The sequence below is a fragment of the Quercus robur genome, chromosome 4, assembly GCF_932294415.1.
Source record: "Quercus robur chromosome 4, dhQueRobu3.1, whole genome shotgun sequence".
In the NCBI taxonomy this organism is placed as follows: domain Eukaryota; kingdom Viridiplantae; phylum Streptophyta; class Magnoliopsida; order Fagales; family Fagaceae; genus Quercus; species Quercus robur.
The window spans coordinates 28,948,362-28,967,356 of NC_065537.1; the positions used below are offsets into that span (position 1 = coordinate 28,948,362).

An 18,995-nucleotide genomic window follows, 5' to 3' on the forward strand; every position below is an offset into this window, starting at 1 on the left:
TTGCACTCTGACTGTCACTGTGTAGAATGCCAATCTCCTGCTTCTTACCCAATTGATCTAAGAAACCATGTAGCCAAATCATCTCCTTTCCAACTTCAGTTGCTGCAACATATTCAACTTCTGTAGTAGACAAAGTGACAATCTTTTGTAGATTTGAAGCCTATGATATAGCTGTACCACCTAGAGTAAAAACAAACCCAGTAGTACTCTTTCTACTATCAATATCACCAGTAAAATCAGCATCTACATAACTCTACAGTTTCAAACTTGCACTTGTGAAGCAAAGACATGTATCTGATGAACTCTTCAGATATCTCATAATCCACTTGACTGCCTCCCAGTGCTGCTTTCCAGGCCTACTCATGAATCTGCTTACAACTCCCACTGCATGTGCAATGTTTGGCCTTGTACACGCCATAGCATACATCAAGCTGCCAATAGTTGAGGCATAGAGCACCTTGCTCATATGGTCCCTTTCTTCTTCTATCTTCGGTGACTGTTCTTTGCTTAGTTTGAAGTGACTACCCAAAGGTGTGCTCACTGGTTTAGCTTCATTCATATTGAATCTGCTGAGAACTTTCTTCACATACTCTGACCGTGAAAGTTTCAGTGTACCATTAGCCTTCTCTCTAAAGATTCTTATACCAAGGATTTGCTTTGCAACTCCCAAATCCTTCATTGCAAACTGTTTGGACAATTGGTTCTTCAGATTATTAATCTCCTCAATGCTAGACCCTGCAATAAGCATATCATTCACATACAATAGTAATATGATGTAATAATTGTCAAAAGACTTAATATAGCAACAGTGATCAGTTTCACATCTCTTGAACCCAATTCTATGCATAAAACTGTTAAATTTCTTGTACCACTGTCTAGGAGCTTGTTTTAGGCAATACAAGCTCTTTCTTAGTTTGCAAACTAGATTCTCTTATCCCTGAACAATGAACCCTTCTGGTTGAATCATGTAAAGGTCTTCATACAAGTCACCATGAAGGAATGCCATCTTTACATCTAACTGCTCAAGATGTAAATTTTCTGCAGCCACCATTCCCAGTATTAGTCTAATTGTTGACATCTTCACAATTGGAGAAAATATCTTTGTGTAGTCAATACCTTCCTTCTGCTGGAATCCTTTAACAACTAATCTGGCCTTGTAACGTTTGCTACCATCATGCTCATTTTTTATTCTGTATACCCACTTGTTGTGCAAAACCTTCTTTCTTACTGGCAATTCAATCAGTTTTCATGTCTAATTCCCCAACAAGGAATCCATCTCATCCTTCATGGCTAACTCCCACTTGCTTGAATTCTCATCTTGCAAGGCTTCATCATAACACTTTGGCTCACCACCATCAGTCAACAGGAGATAATTTAAAACAGGTGAATAACGCTGTGGAGGTCTAATGTTCCTGGAAGATTTGCGAACTTCAGCTACAGGTGTACTTAAATCTACCTGTGAATTTACATTCTCCTTATCTTTTTCACCCCTTTTCTGGACAGTACTTTCAGTCAATTCATCTAAGTTGATAAACTCAGATTTCTTTTGATCTATATTTGTAATATCTGACACTACAGTTGACCTATCCTTATACATAACCTGTTCATTAAATATCACATTTCTACTTCTGATGATTTTCCTGTTTTGTTCATCTCAAAACTTATAGCCAAATTTCTCATCACTATAGCCAATGAAAAAACATATTTTAGACTTTGCATCAAGTTTACTACGAGTATCAAAATCAATATGAACATAAGAAATACAACAAAAAATTTTTAAATGTAAAAACTTTACCTCTTTACCACTCCAAACTGGAGGTCTGAAATCCATGGGAACTGATGGTCCTCGGTTTATCAGGTAAGCTGCAGTGCTAACAGCATCAGCCTAGAAAGTTTTTGGTAGTCCAACATACAATCTCATACTCCTACATACTCCTAGCACACTCATTAAGAGTTCTGTTCATGCGCTCAGCCACACCATTCTGTTGTGGTGTCCCAAGAATGGTCTTCTCCATCCTAATTCCCTGTGCAGCACAATACTCATTGAACCCTGCATCTATGTTCTCTCCTCCATTATCTGACCTCAAACATTTTACTTTCAAACCTATTTCTATCTTAACCATGGCCTTCCACTTCTTAAAAGTTTTAAATACATCAAATTTATTTTTCAGAAAATAAACTCATACCTTTCTGATTGAGTCATCAATAAAAGTGATGTAGTATCTTGAACCTCCAAGGGATGCAACCGGAGAAGGCCCCTATAAATTAGTGTGTACTAACTCCAATTTTTCAGCCTTCAGTGTCCTACCAGTTTTCAAGAAACTCACATTTTTCTGCTTTCCTAAGATGTAGCTTTCACACATGTCAAAATCAATGGACTTCAATTCTGATAGTTTTCCTTTTGTCAGCAGCATCTTCATCCCTTTCTCACTCATGTGACTAAATCTGCGGTGCTATAGGTTTGTATCAATACTTGCATCAGCAACTATAATAGTGTCTCTTGGACTTGAGGTCATATATAGAGTACTAGTCTTCTTTCCACGAGCCAATACCCTAGCTCCCTTTGTAACCTTCCAAGTACGACCAACAAATAGTATTGCATGTCCTTCATCATCAAGTTGTCTAATAGAAATCAGATTCCTCCTTAGGTTAGGAATATGTCGAACCTTTTCCAGTAACCAAACAAATCCATTGGGCAACAATATCCAAATGTCTCCCATACCCACAACATCTAAGGCTGAACCATCAACCAAATACACCTTACCAAAATCACCTGCAACATAATTCTGTATGATTTCTCGGTGTGGAGTGGTATGAAATGAAGCTCCTGAATTCAAAACCCAATCATTAAGTGGACTGTCTACTACAAGAAGTAATGCATCTTGTACCTCTTCTGTTACAACATTAGCAGCATCATCTTCATTCTTCTTCTTAGGACTTTTGCATTGCCTCCTAAAGTGACCTGTTTTCCTATAGTTCCTGCATTGTACTTGTTGGCCTGATCTAGATTTGCTTCTGTTCTGATTAGAATTTCTGGATTTTGATTTGCCCCGATTTGAATTTCTGTCATTACCTCTGCCTCTTGTCTTAAGGTTTAGGGCAAAACCAGATCCTGAGGTTTCGCTTACATCTCTTTTGCGAATCTCCTCAACTAGAATTAAATCTCGTATATTATTACACTTGAGCTTTTCCTTTCATGTAGAATTGCTTACTGCCATCCTCATTGCCTCCCAACTGTTTGGAAAAGAAGCCAAGACGATTAGAGCACGAATCTCATCATCAAAATCAATTTTTACAGATGACAATTGATTTGTGATAGTGTTAAATTCATTTAGATGTTGTGCTGCTGATGCATTCTCTGCCATCTTCAAATTGAACAGTTTCTTCATTAGATGCACCTTGTTGTTTGCTGACGACTTTTCATACATACCAGACAAAGCCTTCATCAGATCTGCTATGGTCTTCTCCTTTACAACATTGTGTGCAATAGACCTAGACAGAGTTAACCTAATAACTCCTAGAACCTGTCTGTCAAGAAGCGCCCATTCCTCAGCCTTCATAGTCTCAGGTTTTATCCCCAAAAGAGGCAGATGCAATTTCCTCCCATAGAGATAATCTTCAATCTGCATCCTCCAATACGCGAAGTCTGTGCCATCAAACTTTTCTATTCCAAACGCCTTTCCTACTTCCTCTGCCATTGCTCCCACTTAAACCTAACCCTAGGCTCTGATACCAGTTGTAGGGAATTAACCCGAATTCCCAACCTGTGAGAAACAAAAAAATAGAGAAAAACACACACCAAAGAAAACAATTACACGCACAAGATAATATTTACGTGGTTTTGCAATTTGCCTACGTCCACGGAGTTACAGGGATTTCACTATTATCAGGGAAAAATACAAAGTGTGGCTATAGTTTTTTTTTTTTTTTTCTCTCTCAAAAACACAACAACAACATAAACCCTAATCACACTATTGCGTTCTATACACAAAACGAGCCAAAATTTCTTTTTTCCCAAGGGCGCTGCCCTCGGACCCCCAAGAGGCTAGTCCATAAGCGCTATGACTTGGGCCTATTGGCCTAAGTCTCCACTCCATAGACTAAGCGTCAATAAATCTCCCATTAAAAACCATGCAACATTATTCGGGTTGTCAACCGGATCAAACAACACTAGGCTCCACAAAGCCCAACAAGTTGGAAATGGTAGAAGCATTAGAGTCTTCACACATGACTGGTTATCCCACTCTCCCGTGCCTCTGAATGAAGCCCCACTAGACATGTGAGTTTGTGACCTTATTGACCAAGACACTAGACAATGGGATAGGGGAAAAATCTACTCCACCTTTGCTCATCAAACCCAAACTGAGATCTTGGTAGTGCCACTTAATAACATAAAACTCAGAGGACTCTTTGATTTGGAAGGAAAACAAAGCACAACGATTCACAGTCAGAATAGCCTATGAAGTTGCGTTGCGCCTAAAGGACCAACCAAGGGCTGAACACTTAGCAGCTTGGATACATGGGGCTACGTGGAAGGAGCTTTGGACCTTCAAGGTGCCGCCGAAAGTCTAAAATTTCATGTGGAAAGGTTGCTCAAATTGCCTACCTACTCGAGATAATCTACATCGGAGACGCGTGAAAGTGGAACCAACATGTGAGTTATGCAGACAACAACCTGAGACGATTAGTCACTTGCTATGGACATGCCCGTTTGCAAGAAATGTTTGGGCTTTGTTCAAGGGAAGAACACAAAAATGCAGTAATGAAGCTTGTGATTTTTTTCCTCTTCTTCAAGCAGATGCAATCAAAGTTGAGCAAAGTGGAACTTGAGAGGTGGGCGGTCACAGCTTGGGCTATTCGGAATGCACGAAATAAATACTATTTTAAGAAGACCCAATACCACTTGAAGCAAATATTGGATAGCGTTGGAGGTCTTTTTGAGGAGTACCAACGACTGGTAGATACCCAACGTGTAGCATAATCTAATGTACCTGTTGTTGGCCTAAAGTGTAGCCATAATGTAACTACTGTTTTAAGTTTTTCTACTGAGGACCGATATTGGCTTTTGGCTGGTCCCCTCATGTCCTAGATATTTCTTGGACTATTGTATATGTTTTTTTATCTGATCAATACAATTTCTATCATTTCTCTCAAAAAAAAAAAAAAAAAGGAATTTTGATTCATTCTCAACCGATCAAATTCTTACAAACTCAACCAATTGAATCTAAATCTCGATTGATCAAATTGCGTTTTCACTAAACTGCAATTTCAGCTTGTTAGCCCATCAAGTGTTTAGGATTTCATTTCTACTTGACCTAATATAAAAGTAAACACTAATATACATCCAAAAAGATTTTTAAAGTTGCTCTCATATAAATTTAAGGGTTATGTATCTTCTGCTCTTAGAAGCCTCCACTAATACATGTTCAAGAAGACTTTTAGAGTTGCTCTCATATAGATTTAAGGGTTTCGAGACTTCCAAGATTCAAATTCACCCTTCTCAAATTTATTTATTTTTATTGAATTTTTTAATTTAAGAATTTCAAAATAAAAAAACGACATTGTTTTTGGGACACTTAACGACAACCCACTTAAGAGACTGAATGGAATGACTAAATTGAATGAAGGTCCAAATTATAGGACTAAAATCAATAGATTGGATGCTACTAAACTGGATTAAGTTTTGACAAAAGTTAAAAGGAAGTAATTTATAATTTAGCCTTAATTGAAATTGAACAATAAAGATGAGATGAGACTAGTGTTAGTATACAAGCCTTGCTCTAAGAGAATAATTTTTATTTTGTGCAGACAAGAAGAATGTAATGTCATGTTAAGCAATTTACAGATAAAGATGTTGGATGCATCAGCATGTTAATATCATGTGGTCTAATAATAGTATGAGAGTATGCTTGCCTTTCATTTTAGGGTTGGAAATTCTTTAATCTATGTAGAATACAAACTAGATGGGGGTGGAGTGTTTGCATCCTAATTTAATTAATAGACTACACCTGAGGAACATAAGTTTGATTAGGGACAATTAAATTCAATATAATAATGTGTTTGAATTTGATTAGACAATCTAATCTAATAGACAACAAAGTACAAACCTAAGCAACCTAAGGTTTTCCCAACACTAAATCTACACGGTACTCACTTCCTATGTACCCAGAACTTGTTGATAGTTGTTAGCATTTAGGAATCTTAGGTTGTGTTGGCAGACACATGATCAAAACATGTCTTGTTATATAGCTCTTTAGAGTCTATAAGTTTGTCACAGGTGCTCAAACAAATCAATGTGCAAGTGAAGAAATTTTGTCACAAGTTCTCATCACTCATCACTCATCACTTTAAAATACCATACCCGTTTAGCACCATCACTCACTTGCCATCACTCAATATTTTTCACATTGTTTGTGGGTCCCATCCCTGTCACTCGGTGCAACGTTTTTTTTTTTCCCCAGTACCCAGAAACCTGAACCAGAAAGGAAAAAAAGAAAGAAAAAGAAACCTAGATCACCGAACCTAGTGAAAGAAGAAGAAGAAGATGAAGAAAAACCAAAAACCCAAACCCAGTGAAAGAAGAAAGGAAAAAAAAAAAAAAAAAGAAACCCAGATCACCCGAACCTAGTGAAAAAAAAAAAAAAAAAGTGAAAAAAAGAAGAAGAACACTCGAGACCGAACCCAGGAGAAGAAAGGAAAAAAAGGAAAAAAGAAAAAAGGAAGACACCTGAGACCAAACCCAGGAGAAAAAAAAAGGGTAGATTGGTCAAAAGGTGCGGCTGAGTTATGACTAGTGAGTCCCCTATGTGTGTTTAATTACAAAAATGTCATTGAGTTATTAGTTATGGAAATTGAAAACACCTAAAATATGTTTTCGGCTTTCATAACTCATTACTCAAAAATCAGAGAATTGAGTGATGGAAACAGAGTTATGGTGGTGCCAAACGAACTTCTAGCTATGTGTCCTACCATTTTTGAGTTATGAGTTATGAAAACAAAGTTATGAGTTATGGAAATTGATAATCCAAACACCCCCTTAGAGTCTCAACTGATTGAATCTAAATCTTGACTGATCAAATTGTGTTTTCACTTAACTGCAATTTCAGTCTGTTAGCCCATCAAGGGCTTTAATTCTACCCGACCTAGTATATAAGTAAACACTAATACATGTCCAAGAAGACTTTTGAAGCTGCTCTAATATAAATTTAAAGGTTAGGTACCTTCTGCTTTTAAAAGCCTCTACTAATACATGTTCAAGAAGACTTTTGAAGCTGCTCTCATATAGATTTAAGGGTTCCAGTTCGAATCGCTATAGCCATTAACACAATGGTTCCCGGCCTCACAGCATCACAACGCCCCCACATGGACTCCTTGCACTGCTCATGGAGACTAGCAACAATGGCTTTGTCCATTCGCTTTGACTCTGTTGGTTATCAATATCTTGGCCACACTGATCTTTATCGTCCATGTGCTCTACCATTGACAGTCCTCATCATATTTGTGAAAGATTTACAATTTCTCTGTTTAACAAATTTAACTCTTGTGGTGCCAAGTAACCTTTTGTTTTAAGTGATTGAGAGTGGCAATTTGGTCTTTTCATGTGATGCCATGGATGCAGATGTTACATGCAAGTGACATGAATTTTTTGTCCAAGTTAATAGCCCAATTGATTGTAGGGTGCAATGTGAAACATGGGTTATAGTTTAGGGTAATAATTGTGCATTATGAAAGTTTATGATGGTAAAACTTTACGCTAAAATTTTTATCAATTGCACAAATGAGCCCTTACCCCTTTTATATAGACAATCAAAGGGTACAAAACCAAGAGATACAACCCTTTAGAAATGGGCATAACTCTTTGGCAATGGGCTGAACTAGGCCCATTATTGGGCATACTTTATTTGAGTTTGGTGCGACCCAATATTTCTAACACGAATAAAAGCAATTGTTAAAGATCCCAGAAGCTAAATTTGGGATTTACCACCCAAAAAAAATAAAATTAAATAATGAAGGCAGTGAAAAAAGGAGGTGAGACTTGAGAGATAGACTGGTGATTGATTTTGTGTGATCAAGATTTTTCATTATTGTCATATTTTTTTTTTGCTAAACTTTCATTATTGTCATATGCATGCACGCTTTTATTTAATTTACATTAATGAAATGGATAATTGAATTGTGCCGAGCTCAGAACAATAAGAAGTTGAATTTTCTTATAAGATTTTGGAAGTGACTTGATCACGTAGGGATAAGAAGAGTAGATATGCTTGAAAGTCAACTCGAACTAAGAGTGTGGCTACTGCCTACTGGAGCAACATGTTAGTATATATTATTATTAGCCAACAACTAGAGTGAATGGATAAGAAGCAATACCCATTTGATGTGTCATGCTTCAATAAGCAGCTGAAAGTGGATACAAGGTGCATGTATCTCTAATATTCTATAGGATTCCAATAATGCGTATGTATCTCTAGAATACTAAATGACGTGTGGCTTGAATGTTCAGGCCCATAAAGTCGGTTAATTACTCGTTCTTTTCTTCTTCTTCTTATTATTTTTTTTAATTTAATGGTATTAGAACTTTTGCTGTCACAATTTATATATACTATACTAATTTTTAGTAACATAATTTGCAGAAAGTGTAAAGAGACTGGAATGTGGATCTTGATTATGAGCTAGGCAAAAACAAATTCAAAACAATATTTAAGCAAATGCTTTCTATATAGCCGCAATTTTTAAATGCGACTATAAGTTCTCTTTAAAAAATATATATATATTCGGCTGGACTTATAGCCACGCTTCTTGAACGCGGCAATAGGCCCTAACCAAAAATACCGGCTAAAAACACTTAGAAGCACAGCTATAGACTTAACTTATAGCCGCATTTAAAAAAAAAAAAAAGCGCCAGCATTTTTTGTAGTGTAATGAGAAATGCACCGTTCCAATAAAACTTTTTTTCTTCAATGGTTTCAATGATTTTTATCAATTTAATTTTTGCTGAATTGGATATTAGTGATAGAAAGATTTTTGAAATATAAAGGCCGCTATATAGCCTGATAAATTGTTGAAGTTGTAATCAAGACACACAAACACACTCAAATCTTAAGAAAACCAATTAACTTGGAAATCCTTTCCAGCCACCGCAGGAACATCGTCTATCACTTTCTCTTGCCCTTTGGGACAATAGATTCCTGTCTTTTCATGGGGAATCCACACATGAACATCACTCTCTCCCATATGCCTCTTGTTCTTCACTTCTTCACCCTCCATTTTCTTGCTCTCACGTATCATATCTGGAGAACAGCTTTTCTTATGGTACGTTTTGCGTGTCACTGGCCTGTTCGATAAAAGAAAAATATTTGTTAACCAATGTTATGTGAGGATAACTTGAAGGAGCAGATAATTTAAGCCCTAATGTCTATTTGTCACGAGTTTTTTTCATTGAGTTTTTTTTAGATAGTTTCAATTTATGGCGTTCGCTTTTGATGATATTTCTTTTATTATTAGACTAAAACATCAATTAATTTTTTATGTAAGCGAGGACTAAATCCCAAATTTCTTAATCAACTATCAGAAACTTTACTAGTTGAGTTAACTGGAATCCACAATTTTTAGCTTATTTTGTTCATGTAAAATTTTACAAAATTTTCTTTTTCAAGTTCAAATATATTTAACCTATTTTCAAAAAAAAAAAAAAAAAAAAAAAAAAAAAAAAAAAAAACTGTCAAATGAAATTGGAATAATGCCCTTTGACATGTACTTTTAATTATTTCCAAAATTATCCATATTATATAGTTTAAATTGATTTTCCCAAAAACAAAAATTAAGGGCAAAAAGCATTTGCACACATTGTGTGCTTTATTTATAAATAACCAAAGGAAGGATAGTTTGTATTAATTGTTGCAATGAACTATAAAAACTTGAATTATTATTATGAAATAAAGTGAGAGTTTGGAAATAAAGACCTTACTTGAAAAACATGGAGTTCATGGTCTGTGCACCTCTCACAAATGACCCTGACATCTCTCTCCGAATGTATATACCGAAAGATGTATTGGTATATCTTTGTAACAACATATAAATACACACACACATATATATATATATATAGCATAGGATAGGTATTAGAGTAGTGTTATCCATTTCTCTCATTCCAAAGTAGATTATGAATTTATTTATGGACCGTTTCAGCTTACGTCGTTGTCATGCCTGTTTGGAAGTGTTTTCCTAAGAGATAGCATTTGGGCCCAATAAGTTTGGGCTGAACTTGACAACGCTAATTTCTAATCTCGTAAATGACACTAAACACAGACGAAATTCAATCAAAGCAGGCATAGGAGGGTTACTACTTACTACAGATTACCAAGGTTGTGTTTGAATGGCAAGATTTGGATTTGGATTTTAAAATTTCTTGTTTGGGTCTTTTTTTACATTGAAAGATTTGAAATTCATTATTCTATTGTTTGGATACTAGAATTTAGATTTGGATTTGGATTTGGATTTGGATTTTAAATCAATTGATTTTTTTTTTTTTTTTTTTTACAATTAATTATTACTATTTTTTAAAACTTTTTGCATTTTAATTTTAACACAGTGAAGTCTCCAGTCCAGCTTATAATAGTTTTTTCATTGAAATTACTCGGGTAGATTCAACTTTTTCAGTTTCAGCAACTAGACAACAGGGTGCTTATCCTACTAGTAAACTGTTAAATATACCAAATAGCATTTGTAAAACCATCAAATTAACTGAACTAAGAAATGAATTTCATCGGAAATGAGGGGGAAAAAAGTCTAAGCAATAACAACCTATGAATTTTAAAACTTTATATACAGTAGATAGACTATATTAAATGTTAATCCCTCAAGCAAACTGCGAATCAAACATACTTCAAATATCAGATTATATATTTTTTTCCCAAACCACTACTCAGCATCATGCATACTGTGTAGATAATCTAATAATGCAGGAGTCCCACCACTTTTTTTTTTTTTTTTTAATATATATATAGAAAAAATAAAAGAAAGGCAAATAATCAATTGCAAGGGGACTAGAAAAGCTAAAATTTTTTTGAAACATTTGTGCAAATTTTAGTCATACAAGGTTTTCAGCTAAACAATTCTATCGTTACTTGTGTAAATGGCTTAGCTAGTCCCTTTTACATATCAATTGCGTGATATTTTTTTATAAGTAATTACATGATACATATTAAACAAGTCTAAAAATAGTCATTAGAAAAGAAAAAGAAGAAGAAGAATCACATATCAATTGCGTGATATTTTTGATAAGTAATTAATTACATGATACATATTATACCAAGTCTAAAAATAGTCATTAGAAAACACCGTCTAAAAATAGTCATTAGAGACACAGTCTGACTCTTATTTACCAAAGAAGAAGACATAGGAAACACAACTTGAGGTACACATTGCAAAATTTATCATATCTCTTGTTTGCAATGTATAAAGCTATGAAAAATTAGTTCCTAATTTCTCATGGACTTGAATCTTTTCCTGTACATCTATAACTGTGTAAAGTCGCTCAAAATATCAACCTAAAACTCTTGCATTAAAATTTGATGGCTCATAGAGGCATTTCATAAAACAATTAATTGCATCTCAATTAGAGCAACCTTGAACTCTAAAAAAAACATAAAATCTCCAAAAATATCTTAACAAAACTAAACCAACTCAGTTCACCAAACCTCACAAATAGCTCAAAAAATTGAAAACCTCAACAACATTGTTATGCCCAATTTACCAATGGATACATGCCCACATAGAAAAATCCAAATAAAACCCACACAATCCAAATACAAACAAAGATGGAAAGACAAACCTACAGAATTTAAAAAAAAAAAAAAAAAAAAAAAAAAAAAAAAAAAAAAAGAAAGAAAAGAAAAGGAGAAACCCAAACATACCATAAGGCTTCGTTTAGGATTTCATTTTAATTTCATTCCATTCCCTCCTCTCAAATGAGGGCTAAGGGAATTTGGATTAGAGGTTTCTCACTCAAATCTTGGAGTCACCACAAGCATCCAATTAATACCATTATGGCCTGGCTAATTATGGGCTACAAAATTTTAAAATTAGAGCTAGGTTCCACTACTGTATTATCTATATATGCCAACAACTAACCAAGTTTGTCTTCCTATTTTGCCAAGGGTCTAGTAGTTCAACTAGTATTTTCTAATGTTTCTAACAAGGATGTCTAGGGTTCACATCTCCTCTCACCTAACTATGAATTATAAAAAATAAATAAATAAATAATAATCATCATCCTATTATGGTCAGTGGTCTCTCAACATGTGTACCGTGAGGAAAACCAATGTACAGACATTTTGACAAATAGGGGAAGACTCAACAAGAAAATAGAGTGTATTTATGTTTGTTTCTCCTCTCATTTTGTGTTGATGCATTTCCAATTTCACCACAAAATAATATATGATGGGATAGCAAAAATTACCATCTCTGGTTCGTCCATAGGGGTCGTCCGTGAGCCAAAGGCCAAACATTCAGGAAGGTCGTCTATGGACAAAGGAGTCGTCCATAGGCAAAGCGCACGGACGACCACATGACACTTAGGAAATTCTCAAGTATGGATTTTCTCACGTATCTTGAGGATTTGAACCACGGAATTCTGGAGCAGGAACCAAACCCATATTCATCGCCACAAATTCCTCACAAATGCTCAACTTCCCTCAGCGGTTGTAACTTCTATAGCCGTTGAGGAAGTTATGTCAGAATTCACTAATTTCCACAAATCTTGGGGAAGTTACTAAATCAATAACCGCTCCAAGGTTCTCTATATAAAGACCGGCCGATATCAAATCAAGGCAAGTTTTTCCTAAGAGAATTCCTCAAAAGTTGGAACTTTATTTTTCAAAACAAAAAATGATTTAATCATCGAAGGGTACTTGGCCAGTTCACCCCAGTTGCCTTTTGATTGTGTGTTCTTCTTCTCAGGTCTTCCAAGCGAGTCATTGTCTCACTGAAGCCTGAAACATTCAGCCTACTGATTCTGTGTAGCATCAATATATATATATATATATATATTCAAGTAAGTTCAACTATAATTTCTTCCCCAAGATTTCTTCTTTTATATATATATATATATATATATATATATATTCCAAAGCAAAATGAAATGAAAAAATGCCCACAAGATATGAGTTGGCATAAATATTTTCTAATTCTAATATCAAGAATAATTAAGAATTCTCTTAAATAGCCTGCACTCATGCTACATAAGAGTAACCGTATCAATCAGTGCAAAATTGTGCAAAATACAAAAAGTGGTTAATTTTACACATTTTAACCCAAAAAACACCCACATCAGTGCTTGCAAAATTGTGTATATATACAAAAATGCTATAGTAACTATGCATATATGCACGTTTACTGTAACTTTGCATACTAATATTTTATTAATTTCACATTTCGCTCATTTTTTTTCCTCTCTCTTCTCCATCTGCAAAACCAACGCATCTTGTCTCCCTCATCATCTTCTTCTTCCTCTGATACACACACTCCCACAGACACAAAATCAAAAATCAACCACAAAAATAAAAAGTCAACCACAGACACCACAAAATCAAACACACTCACACACAGACACACCAACAAAGACAGAGAGAGTGGATTGGCGCTTGTGGCGGATCGGTGTTTGTGGATCGGCAAGTTTCAACCATGGTGGATCGATGCTTGGATCAGCGAGTGACCATGAATGGAGAGAAGAGTTTCAGATGGGGAATGGAGAGAGAGTTTGAGATAATTGTTAATGGAGAGAGAGAGTTTAAGATAAATAATTTTTTAAAAAAAGTGAGGAAAATGATTATTTAAATAAAATAGATGATAGAATAAACAAACTGATGTGGGTGTCTTGTAAAAATGAGTGTGTAAAATTGAAAAAAATAGATTTTTTATTTATTTATTTTTTTTGCAAAATAGACAGAAATTTTGCATTGACTAATGCAATTACTCTAAGCATTGATTCTCATAGTAAGGTAGATTGTATTCCTGTCACATGTGAATAACAGTTTCTTGGAAGAAAGGACATTATTATTATTAATTTTTTGGCTAAATAAAAAAGAGGTTTTCAGTGTAGACATATTGACTCTATGCCATATGACTATAATGAATAATATTATATACATCATCAGAGCCTTACTAAGACTATCACTCAAATTGCCCATCAAGTAAAATAATTCGTGAATTCTTACCATCAAACTATTGCCTGTGGCGGACAAAGAAGGGATTTGGAACAAAGTGAGCTGGATCCATAAATCTATAGCACAAACTTCAAAACTTATAAGAAATATCTCCATGAAGATGGGAAGCCACCTTCTATATAACGCATAGACCAATCAATAATATATCTTTCAATAAATGTGGTGGAGACTAGAGAAAGAGATTGACAAATGTGACCAATGATCATTGATCAATCACTTTCACATTCTCTCTACCACAAAATAGTATACAGTACCAAAAACCCCACTCTCCAAATTTCCTTTAAACGCATCTTTATTATCGAACAAGCATTCGTTGATTTTTATTGTGAAAATTATACTTTATTTACATGTGGTATGTTTTAAAAATATTTTGTCTACTTATAATTTAAAAATTGACATTTTATCTATTTGAGGTTAATAATGTTTGTCTTCCGTTACTTATCTTTATTAAAAATATAAATAAATTTGTATTTTTGTTATCATTTTATATTCCTCTCCTCTCAAAACATAAAAGATTTAAAAAATTTTAAAAAAATCTAAAAGTTAAATTTTATAAAAATTAAAACCTAATTTTTACATATTCTTTTCCTGCATTAATGTTTAGATCTTCTATTTTAATAAATTAAAAATTGAAATTATGCGCTTTTTACTCTCAAACAGTGCGGGCCCCTGACATGAAAGTTTTCGCAACTGTTGCTGTCAAAGCAAGCAGATTCTACTGGGAGTTAAATGCTTAGACTGTCAAGCATTTAGTAAATTGCAGATCCTTTGTTTTTTTTTGGTAAAAGTAAATTGCAGAACCTTTGTACTAGAAGATGGGACAAAATTGACTTTCTGTCATTTTCGGGTAAAATAAATAGTATTTTATTTTTTTTTTGTAAATTAATTAGGAAAATATCTTGCTTTTAAAAATTGACTTTCTCAAAATGGAGTTAAGTCTTATCGTGACGTTTTTAAAGATTTATAGTGGCATTTTTTAACTCAAGTTCAATGAAATTGAGTTATAGGTAAAAAAGTTGATGTAATTCAACTTCATGGAAATTAAGTTACAAAACGCCACTATAAGTCATTCAAACGTTACTATAGGCTCCTTAAAACGCCACTATAGGCCTCTAGAATTTTTTTTTTTTAACTCAATTTTGAGAAAATCAATTTTCAAAAGAATGACATTTCCCTAATTAATTTAAAAAAAGGGTAGAATGCTATTTATTTTACCCGAAAAAGACACAGGCCAATTTTGTCCCTAGGAGATGATTCAATGTATGACAACTGTGTTAAATTGTCCTATTATGTTATTATTATTAATTATTTTTTTTTATAGGACCCTTATATGTTATTTTGACGAAAAGTTTGGCAATTGATTAAGAAGTTGTCCTTAGTTAATAGTTATTTCTTAGTCCAAGCCATCTGTCGACTTTATGAGTGATAATAAACATTTCTGTTTTTTGCTCAATAGAAGTCTTCAATTGTTTTAAGGATATTGGTTTTTACATATTGCAGGATATGCTTCACGAATATCAACTAAATTATGCGTTTTCTATCTGTGAATTTAGCTTAGGCCGCGATGCTTCTTAGAATAAGACCTGGTGAATTTAATTAATTTTTTTCAATTTTTAGTGTGTTAAAATAGAAGATCTAAAAGGTTAGACATAAAAAGAAGATGTAAAAGTTTAGTTTTAATTTTTATAAAACTTAGTTTTTAGATCTTCTTTTCCCTTAATTTTTTATTTTTATGTTTTGAGATGAGAGAGATATAAAAGGGTAGTAAAGATACAAATTTACCTATGTTTTTAATAAAGGTGGGTAACAGAAGATAAACGGAGCTAATTTCAAGTGGATAAAGTGCCAATTTTTAAATCATAAGTAGGCAAAGTATTTTTTCGATAAACCACAGATGACCAAAATGTAATTTCCCCATTTTCATTTTAGGAGGAGCATCTGAATATGATCAGCATTTCGGACATACAAATAAATATTTCTATTTTATCTTCAAAATCAATAAAGGTGAATCGGTGTTAGGATACATGTACTTTTAGTAAAGGAATGAAGAAGATAAATAGACTATGTTTGGTAGTATTAATATTCATCTCAAAATATTATGAATTTCAAGGATTTTCTAAATTTGAACAATGAAATTGACTTTTCATTTTGAGAATCCTTTATTAGATCTAATAAGTACCTTGTGTCAGAATTGAGAAATAAAAAGATAAGTGGATGAGATCTGGTTCTTGTATAGAGCTCATCTCAAAACTCCATTGTTTTGAGAATCCTAACCCACCACAATTGATGAAATAAATCAACAATCCAACAAACTCATTATTATATCATGTATTATATTATAGGATTTCAAGTAGAATGAAAAAACATTAAGGACAAGCATCACTTTCTTATTCTCTCAACTAAAAAAAGAAAAAGAAAGTTTCTCAAAAAAAAAAAAAAAAGATAAGAAAAGAAAAGAAAATTAAACAGGGCATTAATGCATTATCCAAGTCAGCTTTAAACACACGCATATTTCCGAAGAAGGCTTCGTTGATTTTATCTTAGGTGGAGCATCTGATATGATCAGCAATTTTTTTCTTTTTTTTTTCTTTAAGCAAAGGAATGAAGAAGATAAATGTACGAGGATCCTTCCAAATGGAGTCCTTAAGAATTGAGATGACCATTAAAAATATGTTTTGACACTGGTATTTCCTTTTAGTTTATTTAGCTTATTTTATGTACTCCTTTTTATAGTCTCAATTTTTTTAAAACACAATTATGTTGAAGGAAATTGTAAGACTTTATGTAATTTGTGTATGTGTGTGTATTTTTTTGTCAATATATAAAATTATCTTTTTATTAAATTTTGTATAATTTAAGTTTCATAATAACCAGTCTGAAAAAATAAAAAAATAAAAAATAAATAAAATAAATCTTGGAAGAACTGCCACTGACTTATAAGGCCCACCTGCAAGCTTAATTTTTTCCTTTAAAAAAAAGAGAAAAAGGAAAAGACAATTTGGTAATAAACTTAGTTGCAACTTAAGGATTAAAGTTACAACTTTATTTAATATCTTTTTATTGGATGTGAATTTTGACAAATCCACTATTGAATTATATTTTCTTCTTAAATCATTCATGCTTATAAATTTTGTAAAAGATAAAAAATCAATAGTTATATCATCAATCAAATGTTTAAATTTTAAGTTTTTAAGGATTAAATTATGCATAAAAAAATAAGTTTATGAATTGAATAGTAAATAACATTCAAATGATACGAAATTTGACATGTTTATTAAGAATATAAAGAATATACAATTCAAAATGTTAATTTTTTGAGTGAGAGTTGTAGTCTTTTAACCTACAATTAAGTTTGTAGCCAACATTGTAAAAAAAGAAAAAGAAAAAGAAAAAAAAAAGGCACTATAAGGCTCACCCACTAAATTTCTTCATTCCTTAACTAAAAAAAAAAAAAAAAAAGTTTCTCAAAGAGGAAATGATCTAATTTATTATTCAAATATAGTCATTTAACATTCAGTTTTACTAAATGAAAAATGATAACTTATTCAACTAATGTAGTGAGAGTAATTGGGGTGGTGTTATTTGTATAGTTTCTAACCAAGATTTATTAAAAATGATAACTTATTTAACTAATGTAGTGAGAGTAATTGGAGTGGGGTTATTTGTATAGTTTCTAACCAACATTTATTAAAAATGATAACTTATTTAACCAATGTAGTGAGAGTAATTGGGGTGGGGTTATTTGAACAGTTTCTAACCAAGATTTAAATTTTTATTAAAAAAAAAAATGTAATGAGAGTAATTATACAATATTTTAGGAATAAAATACTGTTGTGCTACATATAGGATGGCGATTTTGCCCCACCCCTCCCCACTTTGCCTCGCACAGGTTTTGCCCGCTCCGTAAAAATAGTGGGGCAGGGATGGGGCAAGATTTTAGCCCCACACCACGGGGCGAGGCGGGGATAGGTTTGGACTTTTTAAACCCACCCCGCCCTGTCCCGCGTTGTTAAGGATTATAATTGTAAATTTTTCATATCCAAAAACCCTACTATTTAAACAAACATATCAATATTAGCTTATTTTATTTTACCTAATATGGTTTCCTGCCTTTATTTTGTTATGTGTTATACCATGAGTTTTTTTTTTTTTTTTTTTTTTTTTTTGTGATTGTCTTGTTAAACACTTGGATATATTATTAAATTTTTTCTAAAAATTGATATGATGGGATAAATTTAGTTATAATTTCAAGTATATTTTTATTAATGAAATATGTTTCATTTAAAAAAATTGTACTAGTTATAGGACAAATTAACAAAAAGTAGAGTTTTACGAGGTGGGGCGGGGTTTCATAGGGCCCCAAGAGGCGGGGATGAAGTGGGAGAGTTTTCCCCGTCATGCGGTGCAAGGCGAGGATGGGGTAAGACAAAACCATGTGGGGTGGGGACGAAGACCCCATCCTTTGGCGTCCTTGTCCCCACCCTGCCCCGCCTCATTGCCATCTCTACTACATATCTTTGATAGTAGTGAGTACCACTAATTATATTCTTGATGGAATCCATCATTTACATGAGAAAAGTGAGTAGGACATTATTGTATTTAAGGGTATGGGCCTAATAATTCTTCATGAAATAATATATTCATCTATAAAGTTGTTAATGAGTAATGGTTAAATTTTTCCAATGCCTTGCAATTTAATTAGTTGGCATTATAATTATCGAATTGTCAAAAAAATACATTTCTGATAGTTATGATTGAATTTCAACTTAT

At 33.3% G+C, this 18,995-nt stretch overlaps 1 protein-coding gene across 1 annotated transcript; it reads right to left on the reverse strand.

Annotated features, from left to right (window-relative positions):
• Positions 1-8,912: 8,912 nt before the first annotated feature.
• LOC126724404 (uncharacterized) lies at positions 8,913-10,051 on the reverse strand. Its single transcript, XM_050428955.1, has 2 exons — positions 9,968-10,051; positions 8,913-9,334 (listed from the first exon to the last, which is right to left on the reverse strand). Exons 1-2 carry the CDS (start codon positions 10,018-10,020, stop codon positions 9,100-9,102), a joined length of 288 nt encoding a protein of 95 aa, XP_050284912.1. The 5' UTR covers positions 10,021-10,051; the 3' UTR covers positions 8,913-9,099.
• Positions 10,052-18,995: the final 8,944 nt, after the last annotated feature.